The sequence below is a fragment of the Varanus komodoensis genome, unplaced genomic scaffold, assembly GCF_004798865.1.
Source record: "Varanus komodoensis strain SLA01 unplaced genomic scaffold, ASM479886v1 scaffold1, whole genome shotgun sequence".
In the NCBI taxonomy this organism is placed as follows: Eukaryota; Metazoa; Chordata; class Lepidosauria; order Squamata; family Varanidae; genus Varanus; species Varanus komodoensis.
The window spans coordinates 21,614,291-21,632,571 of record NW_025335268.1 but is presented as its reverse complement, the minus strand read 5'-3'; the positions used below and the strand labels follow the sequence as shown (position 1 = coordinate 21,632,571).

The following is an 18,281-nucleotide window of genomic DNA, read 5'->3' as shown; positions in this document are numbered from 1 at the left end:
AAAAGACAGTGTGCAGCTACACCAGCTTTCCCCCTCTGACAGATTTTTCTAAAGCAAGAAAAAAATAAGTGGTGGAGAAACAAGGATGGTTACAAATAGAAGACAGAACCCCCTATAAAATTATGTACTTGAGGTAGGACATTGCACAACACAAAGTGCATGATCATGGAATAGTACCTGGTTTTCTGTTGAAGTCTGGGTCTTCCCCATTAGCAGTCATATAAGAATGGAATATGTGAGTTTGTGATGGTACATTGTTGTTTTTCATAATTTCTAAAACCCTGAGGAAAAGTGGTTGCTGGAGATTTTCAGATGAAAACTGGAAGGCAGGACATGGATCAGATGACTTCTCGCTTTTCAAGATGTCTTGCTTCCAGACAAAAGGAGGGCTGGTAATGCAACCAATCAGAAACCATTGCACAGCCACTCTGCTTTTCCTTCCTAATGGATTTTATTTGACTCAAGTCAAGACAGAAGAAATGAGAGGAAAACATGGAAGTGTTATGAGTTGAAATTGATAACATCTGGAATCCCTTCAAAATTCTGTGAATGATGTGAGGTGATGACACAATAAAGTGTCATCTGGAAGTATCCCAAATCTCACTGCTCTAACACTGATTTTAGATAGAATTCACAGATGGGCATTTGAAAACACCAGATTGAGACAGAATGTGCAATACTTGCTTGAGGGCTCATCTAGTTAATTTGAGGCACTATATAAATTAAACACAAAGCTGTGTTTGTGTGTGTGTGTGTGTGGGGGGGAAATTTCAAGTTCTGAACTGAAGGAAATGGAAAGGGCACGATAACAGGGGAGCAAAAGCTAAAACAGGAAAAACACAGGCACTTCCTCAAATAATCTGTATGATCCAGTTCCTGGGTTCTCTAGTCATACATCTTCCTGTGGCTTCGAACCTATAAAAGGAAAACTAGCTTGTGTAGCACAGAGTCCTCACAGCAAATGGAAAACAACAAACTGGATAGGCAGACTTAAATGTTATTCAATGGGCCACAACTTTAATAGTTTTCTTGAATGAGTTTGGCAAGTAGGGCCAATAGGTAGGGCTTGGGTCTTCTTATCAGACAACCTACTTGCTGTCCAGTTCCTTTTCCTGGTCTGCCATGGCACATAACGCCAATGTGAACCCTTTTCTCACCACCCTAGATGGAGCAAGCTCACAGCTAGCAGGTTGGCCTGGTCTTGATGTGGAAGAGTGGAGAGTCCAATCTCACTCCCAATGTATTTATTTGCTGCTTTTATATACTGTTTAGCAGCCAAAGATGGTTCCCAGAACAGTTTTCAAAAAAGCAGTGCTAAAAATATAGATATTCATAATTGCAATATGGGAACATCCTACAACAACTTCATCGTCAAAGACAACAAAATAAACATGAACACAAAGGGCCATTGTAAAGAAATCTATAAATCTAACAGCCACTAACCTACCCATCTCCTGTTCTTACTCTACCCACACATTAGTGGTGGCCACATGATAGCAACTCTGCTTAACACAACAGAACATTTAATTTTAAATAGTTAAAAGAATTCAAATAACTAAATAAGTAGGACAAAATTAAACAAATACTGAAGAATTTAAAAAACCCTAACTCTTTAAAGTAATTAATCATTATTCCCCAGCAGTCACCATTACTATGTAATAGAAAAGTAAAAACATTCTAGCAATTTAAACATTGAGAAAATAAAAAGGTCTTAGCCTGGCACTGAAAAGTGTAGAGTGTTGGCACCAGGTGCACCTCTCTGGTGAACTGGTTCCATAATTGGGGTGCCATAGGTATTATATGATCAGGTTGGCAGCCCCATTTTGAACCAGCCGAATCTATTGGACTGTTTTCAAGGGCAGCCTCACATGTTATAATAGTCAAGAGGTCACCAGCGCATGGACCACTGTTGCTAGATTCTGTTTGTCCAGATTGGTGCTGGAGAAGATGATGCCTCCTTTGTTCTTACAAATACAGGGTTAAAGAGAGGTATGTAGCTCTAGGAGAACTGGTCCTAGATAAGAGAGAACAAGAAGGAACCAGACCAAGGATGAATGTTTGAGCTGCATCTCAAAAAGGTAATCTTTGGATGGGGTATGAATGGAGGGAGGACAATTCCCAGCCTCAAGAAGGAAGGGGGGCTATAAGAAAGTTGTCAGAGGATGAGGTAAACTATAAAAGCTTTGTTCTAATTGTGTGCTGTGCAGTTCCAAGGTGTTCTGCCTTACACGTGCAGTATGTTGACAGCCTTCCACGCTGCATTTTTAATAAAAAGTGCTGATTTGCTTTTCTTCAATCTACTTTGGAATGTTTCATGCAAGTTCTAACACAGGGGAGCATTTGCTGCATTATGGGGACTTTAAAACACATCCCTATCAGGTAAGATGCATTTTTGAGGTATCAAATCAACACCAACCTAAAGCCTCTTTCGATACAGGATACTGCTTTGGCCTTTGACCATTATTGGTTTAATATTTACTAAGATTACAGGTAGTCTTCTGGGTTACAGATGAGTTCTGTTCCTGAGAGCAGACTTATGTCAAATTCGTAAGTTGGATCACATGAGTAAGCCAAATGTGTGTGTGTGTGCGTGTGCGCACGCGCATATAAAACAGTTAAGAAACATTTGCATATTTACTAAGACTTCTTAAACACAATAAAGCATTGTAATAATGATAAAAATATGGTAATAATAAAGTAAGTACAGAGAGAGAGAGAATATCTGTATTTGAGTAGGTATACATTATAAAAAACAAATAGTTCTTTAAAATGTTTAGAACATTCTTGAGGTAACATTAAGTCTAACATTAACTGATGATAATGCAGATGAACCTGGTGCTGGAGAGTCAGGGTCTGATTGTACTACTGGAAGGGGTGAGGGGTTACCACTGACATTTCTGTCCTGAAGTAGGCTGCAAGGGTTGTTTGTACCGCTGTTTGCTTTTTCTCACCATAATTGGCCTTGTTGCAGCTGAGGGCCTGGTTACATGGCCAAATACTAAAGAAAAGCCAAAGGAAACACAAAGCCACATGTACCCTACAGGTTTCCTGAAACTCACTGGCTTGGCTACGCTTGAGCCAACACCCAGAATGAAAAGCTGTGATTACTGTATCTCTCGGGAACTGGACTGCCACTGATGACATGTCACTAAATGTGTTATGTAGCTTTCTAGTGAATCTCTATCTCTAGAGAAAAGCCATGAGTATCTCTAATGAAAAGCTGTTGTTATCTCTAGGGAACCATGTGATGTGTTTGGCAATGGGTCATCAGTGGCTGCTTAATTTCCTAGAGATACTCATGGCTCTTTATAGAGGTATTCATATGGTTTATGGCATATGTCCCTGTGTTCATAAGCATAGATTGTTCATAACCATGACATTTGTAACCTGGGGACTACCTGTATGAAGAAACAAGATGCTGGAGCAAATTCTTTAAAAAAAATCAGACTGCAAACACCTGAAAGAAAATACAGTGATTAATAGAGGTCAACATGGATTAAGAATAAATCTTGTTAGACTAATTTAATCTCATTTTTGTTTTATTTATTCTATTTAGGTTTTTATACCCTGTTCATTAGCCCAGAGCTCTGGGTAACCTCCCAAATGGACAGCGGAAACATTGTGGACACAATCTACCTCGACTTTAGCAATGCTTTCAACATAATGTCCCATGGCATCCTAATTATCAAACAAATTAGAAAAAAGTGGACTAGATAGATAGATCCAAAATTAACTCATCAATGGCACCTTTTCATATTGGAGAAAGGTAAACAGTTGCGTGCTGCAGGTCGCACTCCTTGCTTTTGTCCCTCCCTTCATCAGTAATACATCAATCACAAAGTTATTCTTTCAGCCTTCAAAATCATCTCACTTTTGTCTCAGCTGACACTTCTCTGGTACCCTTCCCCATGGGCAGAATGCTGACAACAATAGAATCCAAAACACTGGGGTACTGGCAGTGCCCTAGCTTCAGAATGAAGCTGAGCATGGCCAGCATAACTTTGCCAGCAGCTGATGCTTTCCGGGGCAGAAACCCTTTGATAAGCTTGAAATCTGGGCTCCGAATTTTGACAGATCAATGAATGGCATAGCTCTTTGACAAGGCTTCTCAGTAGCTTCCCCCAGAACTTAAATGAAAAATATGCTGAGCTACTTCTTGGAATAAAAAATACAAATGTGTAATTTTCCAACACTTTTTAGCATGCTGTGGCAATGTAAATTTTAAATTTTATCAATGTTATTGATAAATAATTTTATTGATAAAATAGATTTTATATGATTAAATTTTATCAATTTTAAATTTTGCACAATTGTAGATGATTTCAGGTAGATTACGAGTGCTAGGTTTCAAGGTATCATCTTCATAAGCAGTAAGATTTTAAAGCTTACAATAGTGAATCTTCCTTCTTTTTTGCAACCTTTGTGCCTGTTTAATTTGAAAAACAATGAAAGCTATCATTGCTCAAAAAGAAATTCAGAAGTTACAAATGATGTGGTATTTTCAAAAATTACTATGTCTTTTGTCTTATGAAAGTTCTGTACAAAATAAATTGAATTAGAAACAGAGTTGCACTTTCACACAAATTTATTTATTATTTTATTAAAACATTTTTATGCCGCCCCATTCGCCGAAGCCTCGGGGCGGCTTACAACAAAAAATTTAAAATAACATTTTAAAATATATACAATAAAATACAAATATACACTATAAAACAAGCCGCCCTGGCCAAATAAAATTCAATTTAAAATACTGCTTAAATAAAAAGGTCTTTGCCTGGCGCCGAAAAACAAATAACGACGGCGCCAGGCGGACCTCTCTGGGGAGCGCATTCCATAACTTAGGCGCCACCGCTGAGAAAGCCCTCCTCCGAGTAACCACCCTCCTAACTTCTTCCATGGAGGGCTCCCGGAGAAGGGCCTCTCCCGCCGATCTCAGGGGGCGGCTGGGCATATAAGGATGTAAGCGCTCCTTCAGGTAACCAGGACCCAAGCCGTTTAGGGCTTTATAGGTCATAACCAACACCTTGAATTGGGCCCGGACTTCAATGGGAAGCCAGTGAAGCTGACGGAGAACTGGAGTCATGTGAACATAACGTCCAGTCCCCGTCAGCAGCCTGGCAGCTCTATTTTGGACCAATTGAAGTATCCGGACCGTCTTCAAGGGTAGCCCCACGTAGAGCGCGTTGCAGAAGTCCAAACGGGAAGTCACCAACGCATGTGTCACTGTCGCAAGGCAGTCATTCTCCAGATAGGGGCGCAGCTGATGAATTAGCCGAAGCTGGAGGAAAGCACTCCTCGCCACTGCTGTTACCTGAGCTTCCAGTGAAAGCTCTGGGTCGAGGAGCACTCCCAAGCTGCGGACCTTGTCCCTAAGAGGGAGTGCAACCCCATTCAGGACAAGGTTCAATTCACCCTCTCCGAAGCCCGATCCACCAACCAACAGGACCTCCGTCTTGTCTGGATTGAGCTTCAGTTTATTGGCCCTCATCCAGCCCATTACCTCGGCCAGGCACCGGTTCAGCACAGCCACTGCCTCACCTGGATTGGTGGAAAACGAGAGGTAGAGCTGGGTATCATCAGCGTACTGATGGTTCCGCAGCCCACACCTCCTGATGACCTCTCCCAGCGGTTTCATGTATATGTTGAACAGCAAAGGGGACAAAATGGACCCCTGCGGTACTCCATGGCATAGCTGCCATGGCGCAGAGCCATAGTCCCCCAGCACCACCTTCTGGAACCGGCCATTGAGATAGGAGCGGAACCACTGCAAAGCAGTGCCTCCAACCCCCAATCCCGCAAGCCTATCCAGAAGGATACCATGGTCGATGGTATCGAAAGCTGCTGAGAGGTCCAGCAGAACCAACAGGGACGTACTCCCCCTGTCCTTCTCCCTGCACAGGTCATCATACAGGGCGACCAAGGCAGATTCAGTACCGTACCCGGGTCTGAAGCCGGACTGCAATGGGTCCAGATAATCAGTTTCATCCAAGAGTGCTTGGAGTTGTCCCGCCACCACTCGTTCTAACACCTTGCCCAGAAACGGGATGTTGGCCACTGGTCTATAATTAGTGGCCATCTCTGGATCCAGTGACGCCTTCTTCAGGACCGGTCGGACTACCGCCTCCTTCAAAGGGGCCGGCACCCGACCCTCCCTCAGAGAAGCGTTAACCACTTCCAAGATCCAGGTTCCAATCCCGTGCTTGGAATCATTTATTAACCAAGACGGGCAAGGGTCCAAAAGGCAAGTGGTTGGACGTACTCGCCCAAGCACCTTGTCCACATCATCGGGCCGCAATAACTGAAATTCATCCAATAAATCTGGACCAGACGGCAGCATTGGTGTCTCCTTTGAAACCTCTGAATCAATAGTGGTGTCCAGCTCGTGACGAATCTGAGCGATTTTCTCCCTGAAATGCCTGGCAAAGTCGTCACAGCGGGTCTTTGAGGGTGGAATCAGGTCTTCCTTTGGACCTGGACGGACCAGGCCTTGCACCACTCGAAAGAGCTCCGCCGGACGGCATTGTGAGGAGGCAATGGAAGCGGAAAAGAATCTCTTTTTTGCCGCCCTCACCGCCACAGCATAGGCCCGATAGTGGGCTCTTAAGTGTGTTCGGTCAGATTCATCTCGTGATTTCCTCCACCTACGCTCTAGTCGTCTCCCAACCTGCTTCATCGCCCTCAATTCAGGAGTATACCAAGGGGAAGAGCGGGCTCTGCCCGGTGGGAGAGGACGCTTAGGAGCGATCGTGTCTACAGCCCTGGTCATCTCCCCATTCCACAGTTCGACCAGAGCCTCGACAGGAGCACCCGTCTTGTCAGCCGGAAACTCCCCCAGGGCCTTCAGGAATCCTTCTGGATCCATCCGGCTCCGGGGGCGGACCCACATAATCGGGTCCGCACCCTTACAGAGGGAGAAGTCGCTCTCGAGCATAAATCTCACCAGGAAGTGATCTGACCATGACAGGGGAGTCAAGCATAAATTACTCACCCTCAGACCACCCTCTTCCTGCCCCGTCGAGAAAACCAGGTCCAGAGTGTGTCCCCGTTCATGGGTGGGGCCGGTGACATGTTGAGACAGCCCCATGGCCGTCATGGAGGCCATGAAGTCCTGAGCCGCCCCGGTCAGACTAGCCTCGGCATGGAGATTGAAGTCCCCCAGGACCAACATCCTGGGGGTCCTCAACACCAGGTCCGAGACAGTCTCCGTCAGCTCAGGCAGGGAGACTGTTGGGCAGAAGGGTGCGTGGTACACCAACAGAATCCCCAGTCTGTCTCGGTCGCCCAACACCAAATAGAGACACTCCAGCCCTGGTCTCGAAGGGACCGGAAGTCCCGTGAGGGAGATGGAGGCTCGGTATACCAAAGCGACCCCCCCTCCCCTCCCCTCCAGCCGTGAGCAGTGCTGGACCAGATACCCGGGCGGGCACACTTGGGAGAGGGCAACATCCCCCCCCTCTCCCGCCCAGGTCTCCGTTATGCAGACCAGGTCGGCCCCCTCATCCACAATCAGGTCCTGGATGAGGGCAGATTTGTTATTGACCGACCTGGCATTAAGCAACAGCACCGTCAGGCCGGAGGGGCGACTGACGAGACTCCCTGGCACCCTCTGGCTGGGAGCAAAACCAGAAGTAGGGACAGGTGTCAGCCATCTGTCCCTCCTTCTTCTATGCGGACACGTTAAGCTCCCAACGCTGTTACGTCCCCTGCCCATAACCACCTCAATGGCGGCACCCGTGCGCTCCCCAGGAAACATAAGCGGCAGCATGGCCAGGGACGACTCCATAAAAAGATTTAAAATACTACTAAAAACACACACACACACACACACACACACACACACTCTCACCCCTCACTCACAGCCCAGCAGGAGGGCCTACCATTGCCAAGCGCAAGCCCCTGGCCAGCCCCGCCCCCTGCTCGGCCACCCGAACAGCGGCAACTGTCCTTTGGCCGACGCCCTTTGTAGCCGCTGGCCCTGCGTCCCCCGCCTCATCCGAAGCACGCCTGCCACACGTGCTGGGGCGTGGCGGAGCAGCCAAGTGGGCGGTGGATGGCGGCGCGGTCTTACGCGGCCAGGCAGCGGCTCCCCTCCGGCGCGGCGCGGTCTTACACAGCGAGGAGGCGGCCCTCCTCCGGCGTAAGCTGCCGGGCGCAGTTGGTGTATTTTCTGGTTGTATTTTCTCTGCAGTATTTTAAAGACTTGAAACTTGTTCTCACTGGACCAGTGCAGTGGTAAAATGTGCCATGTTTGTTCTCTAAGCAAGCTGGACACACTATGTTAAATATACAAGAACAAGTTAATCATTGTTTTTAATTTTGCTCATATACTTTTAATGAAGGACTCCTGTGAGGTATGAAACATTGCAAAAATGTAAATAGCCCATATAAAACATTTTAATGCTATAATTTTATTTGACACATACAGTTTAGCAGACCATTGAGGGCTGCATTAAATGGGCCATTAATGTGGACTGCTTAATATTTCCAAACTATTGACTAACGTGCAAAATAAGCCAGTGCAGCATTGAATCAATTGCCATTACCTAGCAATAAGACCGTTGATCACTCTCTAAAATATTGCTTAGATTATCATTTCATTTCCCTGTCTCTCCCCTCCTGCTGCTAAATTCCCACTTTCAGAATGCAAAAACCTGCATTCCTATCAGCATTGAATCAGTTATGTTATGGCCGCAATCATGCATGCACTGTGCATTCTTACCAGCAGAGAGCACTCATATTCCACACAATCTCTCCGGAGTTTGCTTTGGGATGGAAATCTTTGCTGTCCCAATATGACTAATAAGAAACAATTTTGTATTTCCCAGTCCATCTCATAATCTCAGCAATGCTGCAGTTAGTTAAATAAAATAATGCTCTACTAACTAGCTAGTTTTAGTGAACTGAGAAATCTCTTTGGAAGATGCTCTGAAAGATACTACTGAGCTGTGGGACTCTTTGTAGTTCTACCAGGAGTAGCTCTGACCCAGGTTGGGGTCAAGAAAGGAACCTGGCATTTTAACCACTGTTACAAGGTTTCTCTAGCAATCATTGCAATTTTGAGGGAATCTGGTGGGTGCAATTATGTAAAGACATGAGCATATAAACACTAATTACCACACTTCTCTATTCCAAAAGAAGACCCCTTTTCAGCTTTTTTTTTAACCTGTTGTGCAGGGGTTGGACACATGTGGCCCGCTGCAGCTATTTGTGGTTCTGGGAAAGCAAATGTGTGGCACATATGCACCATTTCATGCAGAATTGTGCTCCCTGCAGCCAGCTAGCCAAATAATTACTCGCTGGGCTGTCAAGATCCCTTTTCTGCTAGAAAAGGGTGCATACCATTTCTGCTTACTGCACTGTAATGTCAAAGTACTGGGGAGTGTGTAAGCAATCGCACAGACTGCACCAATCGTGTAGGTTTCTTCACCCAAGCATTGCTGACACTCTCAATTGGAAGATGATTGAGTGTGGAAAACTCATGTGTTTGCTGCATTCAGGCATAATGCAGTTTGTATTTGCACTACAGAGAAACAGTTCTCCTGCCATTACAAAGGATTCAAAAGTGGCCCAGGTGATCATGAGAAGCAAAGCTACCATAACAGATATATGCAAATACCTTCCTTATAATTCCATGTGACTGGGTGGTGCTTCCTGGCATATGGGAGATTTGTTTATGGCCAAATTCTTAATAGATGCAGTCTTTAAAATACACTGTTAATGATTTTATAGATTTAATCAGATTTATGAATGGTTGTGCTGGGTTTATTTTGACTTGTAAACTCTCTTGTTATTGATAGAACTTTTGAACTACTACTCTGCTTTAAGGGTGATCTGCACATGAAATTCACCTGGCAGTCACTACCTGGACCAGCACCAAATACCATATTTTTCACTCTATAAGACGCACCTGACCATAAGACGCACCTAGTTTTTAGAGGAGGGATCCATGGAAAGCTTCCTGATAATCACAGGCACATTCCCCATCACTTCCCCATGGGCTTCATTAAAAGACAGGTTGCAATTTGAAAACACACACCGACCTGTGATTAACAGCTCTCACTGGCACCAGAGGAGGGGAGCAGAGCAGGGTGCGCCGAGCGAGTGCCAGCCAGGTGTGGTGCAACCGGGCCGGCAGCGTGCCGGCGATGGTCTTCCGGGCGGCGTGGCGGCAGGTCTTCCTGGGTGGTGGGGGTGAGCACTCTGTCTCTCTGTGCAGCCAGCGGGTTAAAGCCCGTGGCTCCTCCTCCTCTGCACCGCTCCCCCTGAGCGGCACAGCTCTCACCTGGGCCGGGGGGGGGGGGTGGAGCAGCGCGTGCCAAGCGTGCACCAGCCAGGTGGTGCCACATGGTGCAGGCGGGCCGGCAGCGTCCTGGGCGTTGGGCACGCACACATTCGCTCTATAAGATGCACAGACATTTCCCCTTACTTTTGAGGGGGGGAAGTGCATCTTATAGAGCGAAAAATATGGTACATGTTTTCTGTGAATTATCAGCCAAATGTTTCTCAGGTCATTGGCTAGAATGTTCCATGCCAGCAAAAAAAACTTGCATGGATGGTGTTGGCACTAAAACCCATGCAATAAACTGTGCGACAGGTTACAACAATGTGGGAAAGACACCACCCAGAGGCAGCTTCAGGCAGCTGCTATATGATAAAATGGGGGCAGCTGGCTCTAACTTTTGCCCCACAAGGAGTTGGGCATCTTGCATGCACGTCTCCCCTCCAGTTAGAAAGGATGCCTGTACACTTAGTTGACGCGCACAGGAATGGGCTGTGGAAGCGCCAGGCAAATTTCTTCCTGCCGGGAATAACAAGATACCCCTTGTGCCCCTGTACCCAGCCAGGTCTTGGTCCTGCACTCACCCAGTGAATCCTGACAGGGACATGAGTCTTGCAGGAAGGATGGGCTCAACTCAGCAGGCGCTTGTAGCAGCCAGCTCCTGCAAACACCAACAGAGAGAAACCTGTGCAGAGGGAAAGGTGGAGCTCCATGCCTCTTGCTGCATGGAAAAGTTGTGGAGGAAATGCTGATGATGTCATGGGAGGGCTCCACCCCCTTGAGGTCATCCAACCTGCCAGACATGATCCCGAGGCCACCAGGAAAAATAGAGCTTACCTCCTATTGCCCTAAATGAAGGCATTGTCAGGACACCAGTGGCAAATGAGCTTGGTTTCCTTCAGCAAGGCAAATCCCAGTTCACTATGCCCCATAAACTCTGAGCCCAGGGTAATTTGAGGTCATATCTAATAAATGTAACTGGTGGTTTTTAATTATTATTATTTTGTAAATGGACAGATGCCACAGACTCCTTTAACCATTTGTCTTTTCTGAATGGTGCAAGCCACCTGGTATTTAAATGGTCTTTTGTGCTTGCTGCTCTGTCAGTCAGCTGTAAAATATTGCTTCATTGACCATGTTTGAATTGGTGTCATGCATGCTTATTGTTCCTTGTCAGCAAACTTTCAAGGGTAACAGACACCAAGATGTTGCCTCTCCTGTGCTTCCTGGTCTGTAACAAGGCAGTAGCCTGCAAGTTGGAATTTACAAGCTAGCTGGCCAGTCTGTTGCCCACCCCCTTTTGATCTTCATATGTCTATAATCTCCCATGGTAGGCATACCATTACACACAATCTGACGATCCCTAGCACAGCAGATGCGGTTCAACAGGAACATCTAACAGTGTGTTAATTAAAGGGCTGATGAAGAACAAAGCAAACCTGCCTGTTCTTCATGCGAAGTGCTGATTGTAGGAAATTTAAAGGTATATGCTGTAGCATACATAGCACATGCTTGCCTTTGCTTGCACTGAATGTGCTGGAACAGGAGCCAGACCGCAATATTAAATACATTGATTATTCCTTTATTTCTTACTCTTCTGAGTGCCACTGTTAGCAAGGGGAGAAACATAATATGTCTGGCTTAAATAGATTTGGAACCTGAACACAAGCACTTAAGATCCTTGTGGGATCAGGTGAAAGGTCCAGTATCTAGCTTTCCAGGATCAACACAATGAGGCCAGCAATCCCACAAGCAAGGTGTTAGTGCAAGATCCATCTTCTGCTACTGCACCTGAACAATGAGTACTCACTGGCATAGTTGCCTCTTCCACACAGACTTCATACCCATGTCTACCTGTACAACCTGCTCACACAAACGTGACCTAGTTATCTTAAATTATTTCATGCAATATTAATATTGGACCATCTGATCTAGAAAAGGGAAAGAGCTGACCGAAGGATCCCTAATAGCCATGGAAATGCATACAGGTGGAGGTTGGTTGCATGGCAGAGATGTGAACTATCAGGTTTTCTGGGTAATGCTTATATAAGTGCAAATACAAACTATGTGACCAGTGTGTGAGCTGCTCCAAGCCCAGACCAATCCACACTGAAAAGTGGAGAGACCACTGCGCCATGGCTCAGCACCAGTAGCAATGGTAGGACGCCTCTTTTTTATTTTAAAGAACAATATTCTGTATGTTTCTTGTTATCTTTCATGCTGCAGGAATGTAAGAGCTGCCCTATTGCATCTGACGAAGGTCCACACCTAGGCCAGCTGTCTCATTTAGGCACAAAGCAGCCATGTGCCCCAGGTATCTAGCATGCAGGGTGGGAACCTCATTTTGTAGAATAGGAGTTGCAAGGAGCCTATCAGACCACCTCCAGAAGATCCAGTTCCCTGCACAAAGAGACCATTCCCTGTCATGACTAACAGGTAACTCAGCCCTTCTCTACCTGGTGCCCTCCAGATGTGTTTGACTGTAAATCTCAGCATTCCCAGGCAGCATTGACAATGACGGGAGGTGCACTCCAGGATATCTGATGGGGAATCAGGTAGGGGAAGACTGGGTGGGTCAACTAATTTTTTAAGCCTAAGGGGAGGGTGTGAACCCTTCTGATAACAAATGCTGTACATTATTTGAGCATTTTGTGAAGAAATATTTTTGTTGTCTTTCCTGAACCTATTCCTGACAAGCTTTGTCAGAATCCTAATACTATGAGGAAAAATAATTCTGTCCACTCTCTCCATACCCTTCATAGCCTCACCTGAAGCTCCTCTGGAGAAGTACTGCTTCTGTATATGGAAAGTGATGCAACCTCTTAAGCATAGTTGTCCATTTTTTTGACCTTCCCCAGCTTTTCTTTGAGATTAGGCAACCAAAACTTTGTGTGTTAGAATTAACACGGGGCACCACTTTGCACATCAGAGTTTCCATGTCAAAGCCTCCTTAGAAAGCACCGCTTGCTGTCTGCCATGCTACGCTAAACCATTTGTATGTGGAATTGGTTCCAAATTGCCCTATTTTAAACTTTGTGCATTGAAAGGTTATGATGTTTTCTACTGGATTGTCCTTTGTGCGTGTGTTTTTGTTAACTGCCCAGATAGCTTTGGCTAGTGGGGGGTATGAAAATGAAATGAATAGTAATGCAGTTGGCTCACCACGTAGCAGCAGTTCATAGGTACAAGACGTTTGCCTTCCATGGGAAGCATCCCCAGTGACCAGCCACGTATCATGGGATGCTATGCAGTGTTCTAAGTGTTCAATGTTCTGAGCATCAGGATGCCAGTGTTAACTTGCCTCTGCTTGCTACCAGTTTACTAGCTAGTCACTCTCTTATCCTGCTTTCCCCAACCTGGTATCTTCCAGATGTGTCGAAGGATAACTCCCATTATCACTATGTTGGCCAGGACTGATGGATGTCCACATATCTGAAGTACATCAAGGTGGGAAAGGCTCCCTATGCTGACAATATGGCTATAACAACAGTGACCTATTTTACAGGGTTGCTGTAACAATCACTGAGATATGGAATGTGAAATGCTTTGAACACTAAAGCGGTATAACTGTTAAGTATTAATATGGTTGCAGGTGCCAGATGGAGCGATTTCAAATAGCTTCCATGTGGTAATGATGCTGTATAGACAGGCCTGAAGACTTTGATTAGGTAGGGAAAAGAAATGCACACATTGTACAGATTGGCACAAGAGCTTGAGCTGAAGCCAACAGCACTGCATACAAACGTACCAGGGACTACTGATATGCCATGCAGAGTTGGTGTGGCACAGGACTTCCGCTGCTGGAGAATCGTGACTTTCACGCTGCCGTGACTTTATACCCACACCCTGCTCCTATTTCTCATGATTGTGTGGATAGGCTCGTCACTTGACCACAATGTTATGCAGATGTCACCTGAGGTCTATGGACTCAGAAAACAGAGGTGCCACTTCCAACAGGGCTGCTAGTCCCTCCCCCTGCCTTCAGGCATGTTTCCTTACTCAAAGCTTCCTAATTTTCTCATACTTCCAATTATACTGAATTATATCCTGGATCCACAACAAAGAAAGTATGTTGCAAACATCATCTTAAGCTTTCTTGAACTAAAGAATCAAGTTATGCAAGTGGACTTGCATTTGTGCAGCTGAGCTTCCCCTTCCTTCCCTGTCCCTGCAGCTTCCCATGCATTCCTCATCTGCTCTGGAGGGTCCACAAATCCTCCAGCTTAGACTGGGGACAGGGGAGCTGTAGGGAGAACCTTACAGGGAGAGTCCTGTACTGCTTATTGGACAGACACCATTGGATAGAACCCCAAATTTGGACTTGGAGACATGCTCTATCTGAACAATCCTTAAAATATCTCTGAGCATCTCAAGCAAACGGCAGGAATTTGGGGAGAAACCCTTGTAGAAACATTACTGCTGTGTTTTATAGTTGGAAGTAAATTGTGTGGAAATTCCTCCCTGAAGCAAAAGAGTCAAAAAGCACCACAGTTAAGATCTAAAGAGTTTTATTGTTAACCACTTAGTATTCAGAGGTCTTTGTCTACACACGAAGACAATATGACGTCATGCAAGAGGGAAGATGCCAAGGACATAGTCACAGGTGTGTCAAACAGTGCTGCCTACTTCTCTTAAGAAATTATATGTGTTTCTAGATCCACTGCTGCCCCCCCCCCCCCATACCTCCGAGCCTTTGTATATCAACCATTAACAACTGCTTTGGTCGAGGAAGTGCACCTCTCCTTCTGCTAGGGAGGTGAGGGATGAAAAAATGCAGATGTCAGTAAAGAAATACGACGAATAAAATGGATCCTCAGTCCTTCAGCAGCGAGCTGCCTGCAGTGAGGCACTGGCAGCGTTTCCACAGCTTTCCGAGGTGGCAGTTGCAAAGGGTGCTCTGCAGCTCCTCCGCTGCTCAAGGCGTGCTGTGTAGCCGGCACATTTCCCTTCCCTTCCCTTCACAAAACTGTCAGGCAAAAATGGGTAGAAAGATATTGGCTGCAAGCAACTCGGAGGCTCCTCCCAGAGACTGGATCCCGAGATTTTTGGGTGATTTCTTTTAACTCGGTTACGAACCTTGGTGAAGGAAACAAGTTACCACACCACCAAGTAGCGCAGGAAGAAATCGCTGCCTCTAAGGAACACCCAGCTTTCTGCTGCTTTCCCTCCCTCTTTCTAAAATCCACCTTAGATGCAATTGTGCCTGCTAGTTGTAGGGAGAAAACAGGCACTGTCTGCTTAAGAAAAATGCTGCTCGCTTGGATTTCTGCATGAATAAAAGAATGGAAGTAAATGAAACAGAAGGCAATGAGGAAAAATGATCTAAAGAGAAGGCACTCTCTTTGACCTTTTTTTTTTTTTTTGTTTCCTGGACCTTGCTGGTGTTTCTTTGGGCTCCACCAGATATATAGAAAGAAAACCTCCCACACCACTGAATTCAAGTGCAGAGCTTACAGCTGGTGTGTACCTTACAGGATTTGAACATTGCCAATTGGATACAAATTTGCAGGATTCTCCTGCATGCGCAAAGATCATCATGAATTCTGTGGCGGGGAATAAGGAGAGAATTGCAGTCACCACCCGAAACAGGAAATATGGGGTAAGTTGTCCTCAAGTAAGAGAATACGAGGATGCTTTAGACCTATCCGTGCTTTAATACAAAAGGGCTGTAATCTCTCCTTGCAAGCGGACATAAGCCGCAACCTTATGAAGCTGCATGTTTCCAATCAAGGTGCAGTTGGTATATTAACCAGTTCTGTTCAGTGTTCAGGAAATGCTGTGAAATAAAGCTGGGCACGTTCCCTCCCCTACAGCAACAGACGCCCCGTGCCTGTGGAGCACGACTTAACTTTTCCAGCCTTAGGTTGCCCGAGCCGATGCATTTTGCTGCGATTTTGCAAAATATCCAGGATTCCCTTCCGTGTGTCTATCCACAGACTTGTGAATGCTTCCCATGCATACGATCAGGGGAAGGCGAGCGAATTACCAGGGGGAGATCTAATACTCGTCTAGGCTGCATGCGTCCCCCATCTATTGGGAAAATCGCTCTCAGGTGGTGACCAACGATCTCACCGCTTGCTTTTTGCTCGGAGATCAGACAAGGGACGAGGGTGGGGTGTTTAGCTAGCCTAGGGCTATTGTTGCTGCTAATCTCCACGAGTCGCTGCGCAACTCGATTAATAAATTAAACTTTGCTCCCCTGCTTTCACTACTGATTTGCTCTCCCCACCCCCCCGCTTCTCTACTCAGGTGAATGATCCCTGCTCCCCCACCAAATCCGCGGCGCCTTTCTCGCCGGAAAGCTGGTACAGAAAAGCTTACGAGGAATCCCGGGCCGGTAGCCGCCCAGCCCCGGAAGGAGCCGGCTCCATTCTGGGCTCTTCTGGCACCCCCTCGCCTGGATCGGGGACCTCTTCGCCGGGGTCTTTCACAGGATCGCCGGGCCCCGCTTCCCCGGGGATCGGCACCAGCTCTCCTGGGTCGCTAGGGGGCTCGCCGGGCTTCGGCACCGGTTCTCCCGGTTCCGGCAGCGGAGGAGGCTCCTCCCCGGGCTCCGACCGCGGCGTCTGGTGCGAGAACTGCAACGCCCGCTTGGTGGAGTTGAAGAGACAGGCGCTCAAGCTGCTCATTCCGGGGCCCTACAGCAGCAAGGTGAGTGCGGGGGGGAGGAGGAGGAGGAGGAAGGAGCTCGTGGTGGACGTGCATTTCGCCAGAGCCACCAGAGGAGAAAGTGTCCCCTGCCCCGCGCAACTTCAAGTTTGCGCGCTGCGAGCAAAGCGAGGAGGAACGCGCAGCGCTTGCTCCGCTCTCCCAGAGGAGCACCACGAGGTGCGCGCTGAACGACAGTGATGCGGCGAGGGCAGGGCCTTGGGACCCAAGGCCAGGGCCCCGCAGCCTGGGGGCGGAAGCAGAGAACCCGCGGAGAGTGGCCGGAGATCAGCTCTTGCTATTTGCTGTGATCTAAGCGAGGTTCAAATGCAAGCTGCACGTGCTCGGAGTATTTATTATCGGAGTTCGCAAACGTGTGAACAGATCAGGAATGTTGAGGCAGTTGTAGAGCATGGAGGGAAATATTGTGAGCTTCACAACTGAAGTAGTAGCAACACAGAAGGCTGTCTACTCCCGCCTTCCACCAGAGCATTCAAGTCCCAAGATTAATATTGCTTCCCTGCGCCACTTTTCCCGCAACCTTTAGGGTAGCAATCCCCTGGATGCTTGCAGCCCATGTGTATGAACTCAGATCTTAGGCCCTCCCTTTGAACGGGCCCCAGTCCTAGACACACATACTTGAGATTAAGCCCCATTCAAAAAGAGAGGTTCATGTCAGAATAAGCATGCATTCATGTGTGCTGCCACTAGTATCCAGAGGATCGCTTCCTAAAAGGTTTTGGGAACAGTGGTGCAGGGAGGAAATTTTAGACCAGCATTTTAATGGTCTCTTCAGCTGTGAAGTGCACAGCTAACATTTCTTCCAAACCACAATTCTGTACAAGCCACTCAGAACACAGCGGAATTTAAATAGCTGTAAAGAAGTATTGAGAAGTGTAGTCCAGTCCAATGGGTGGAGAGCTGGGCTGGAGTCATTCTGAAAAAACCATGTTCACTCTGTCCTGGCCTTTGACAGTTTGCCTTCTTTTGATACAGCCTTCTCTACATGTGACAGCCACAGTTTTCAGTGACTTTATTCTACATCCCAGCCATGGCTAGTGCACACAGAAGAGGTCAGGTGGCCACAGATGCTGTAAGGGATGCTGAGCCACACCTCTTGCTGCTCTTAAGATATTGCCACTTTATGCAAAATGTTCAAGTTGTTTGTAACATCCTGGTCATGTGAAGGCTGAGGCTGAATTCTGTGCATGGTGTTAGTATTCCGAGTGGATTAGCTAAGCAATCTGTGCAAGATGATGACATATGTACCTTAGGTTTGGATTATTCTGGGACTGTGTGTGTATGTGAGCGGGGTTGTTGCAATGTTGAATGCTCCTCTGTGAATCCCCTTGCA

The 18,281-nt window shown here is 46.6% G+C and overlaps 1 protein-coding gene across 1 annotated transcript in view; it reads left to right on the top strand.

Annotated features, from left to right (window-relative positions):
* The first annotated feature begins 15,815 nt into the window (after positions 1-15,815).
* Positions 15,816-18,281, top strand: part of KIF26B (kinesin family member 26B) — a 356,451-nt gene continuing 353,985 nt past the window's right edge. The window contains exons 1-2 of the mRNA XM_044419364.1: positions 15,816-15,878; positions 16,529-16,930. Coding sequence (XP_044275299.1) covers positions 15,816-15,878; positions 16,529-16,930 — 465 coding nt within the window. The remainder of the gene's footprint in view (positions 15,879-16,528; positions 16,931-18,281) is intronic.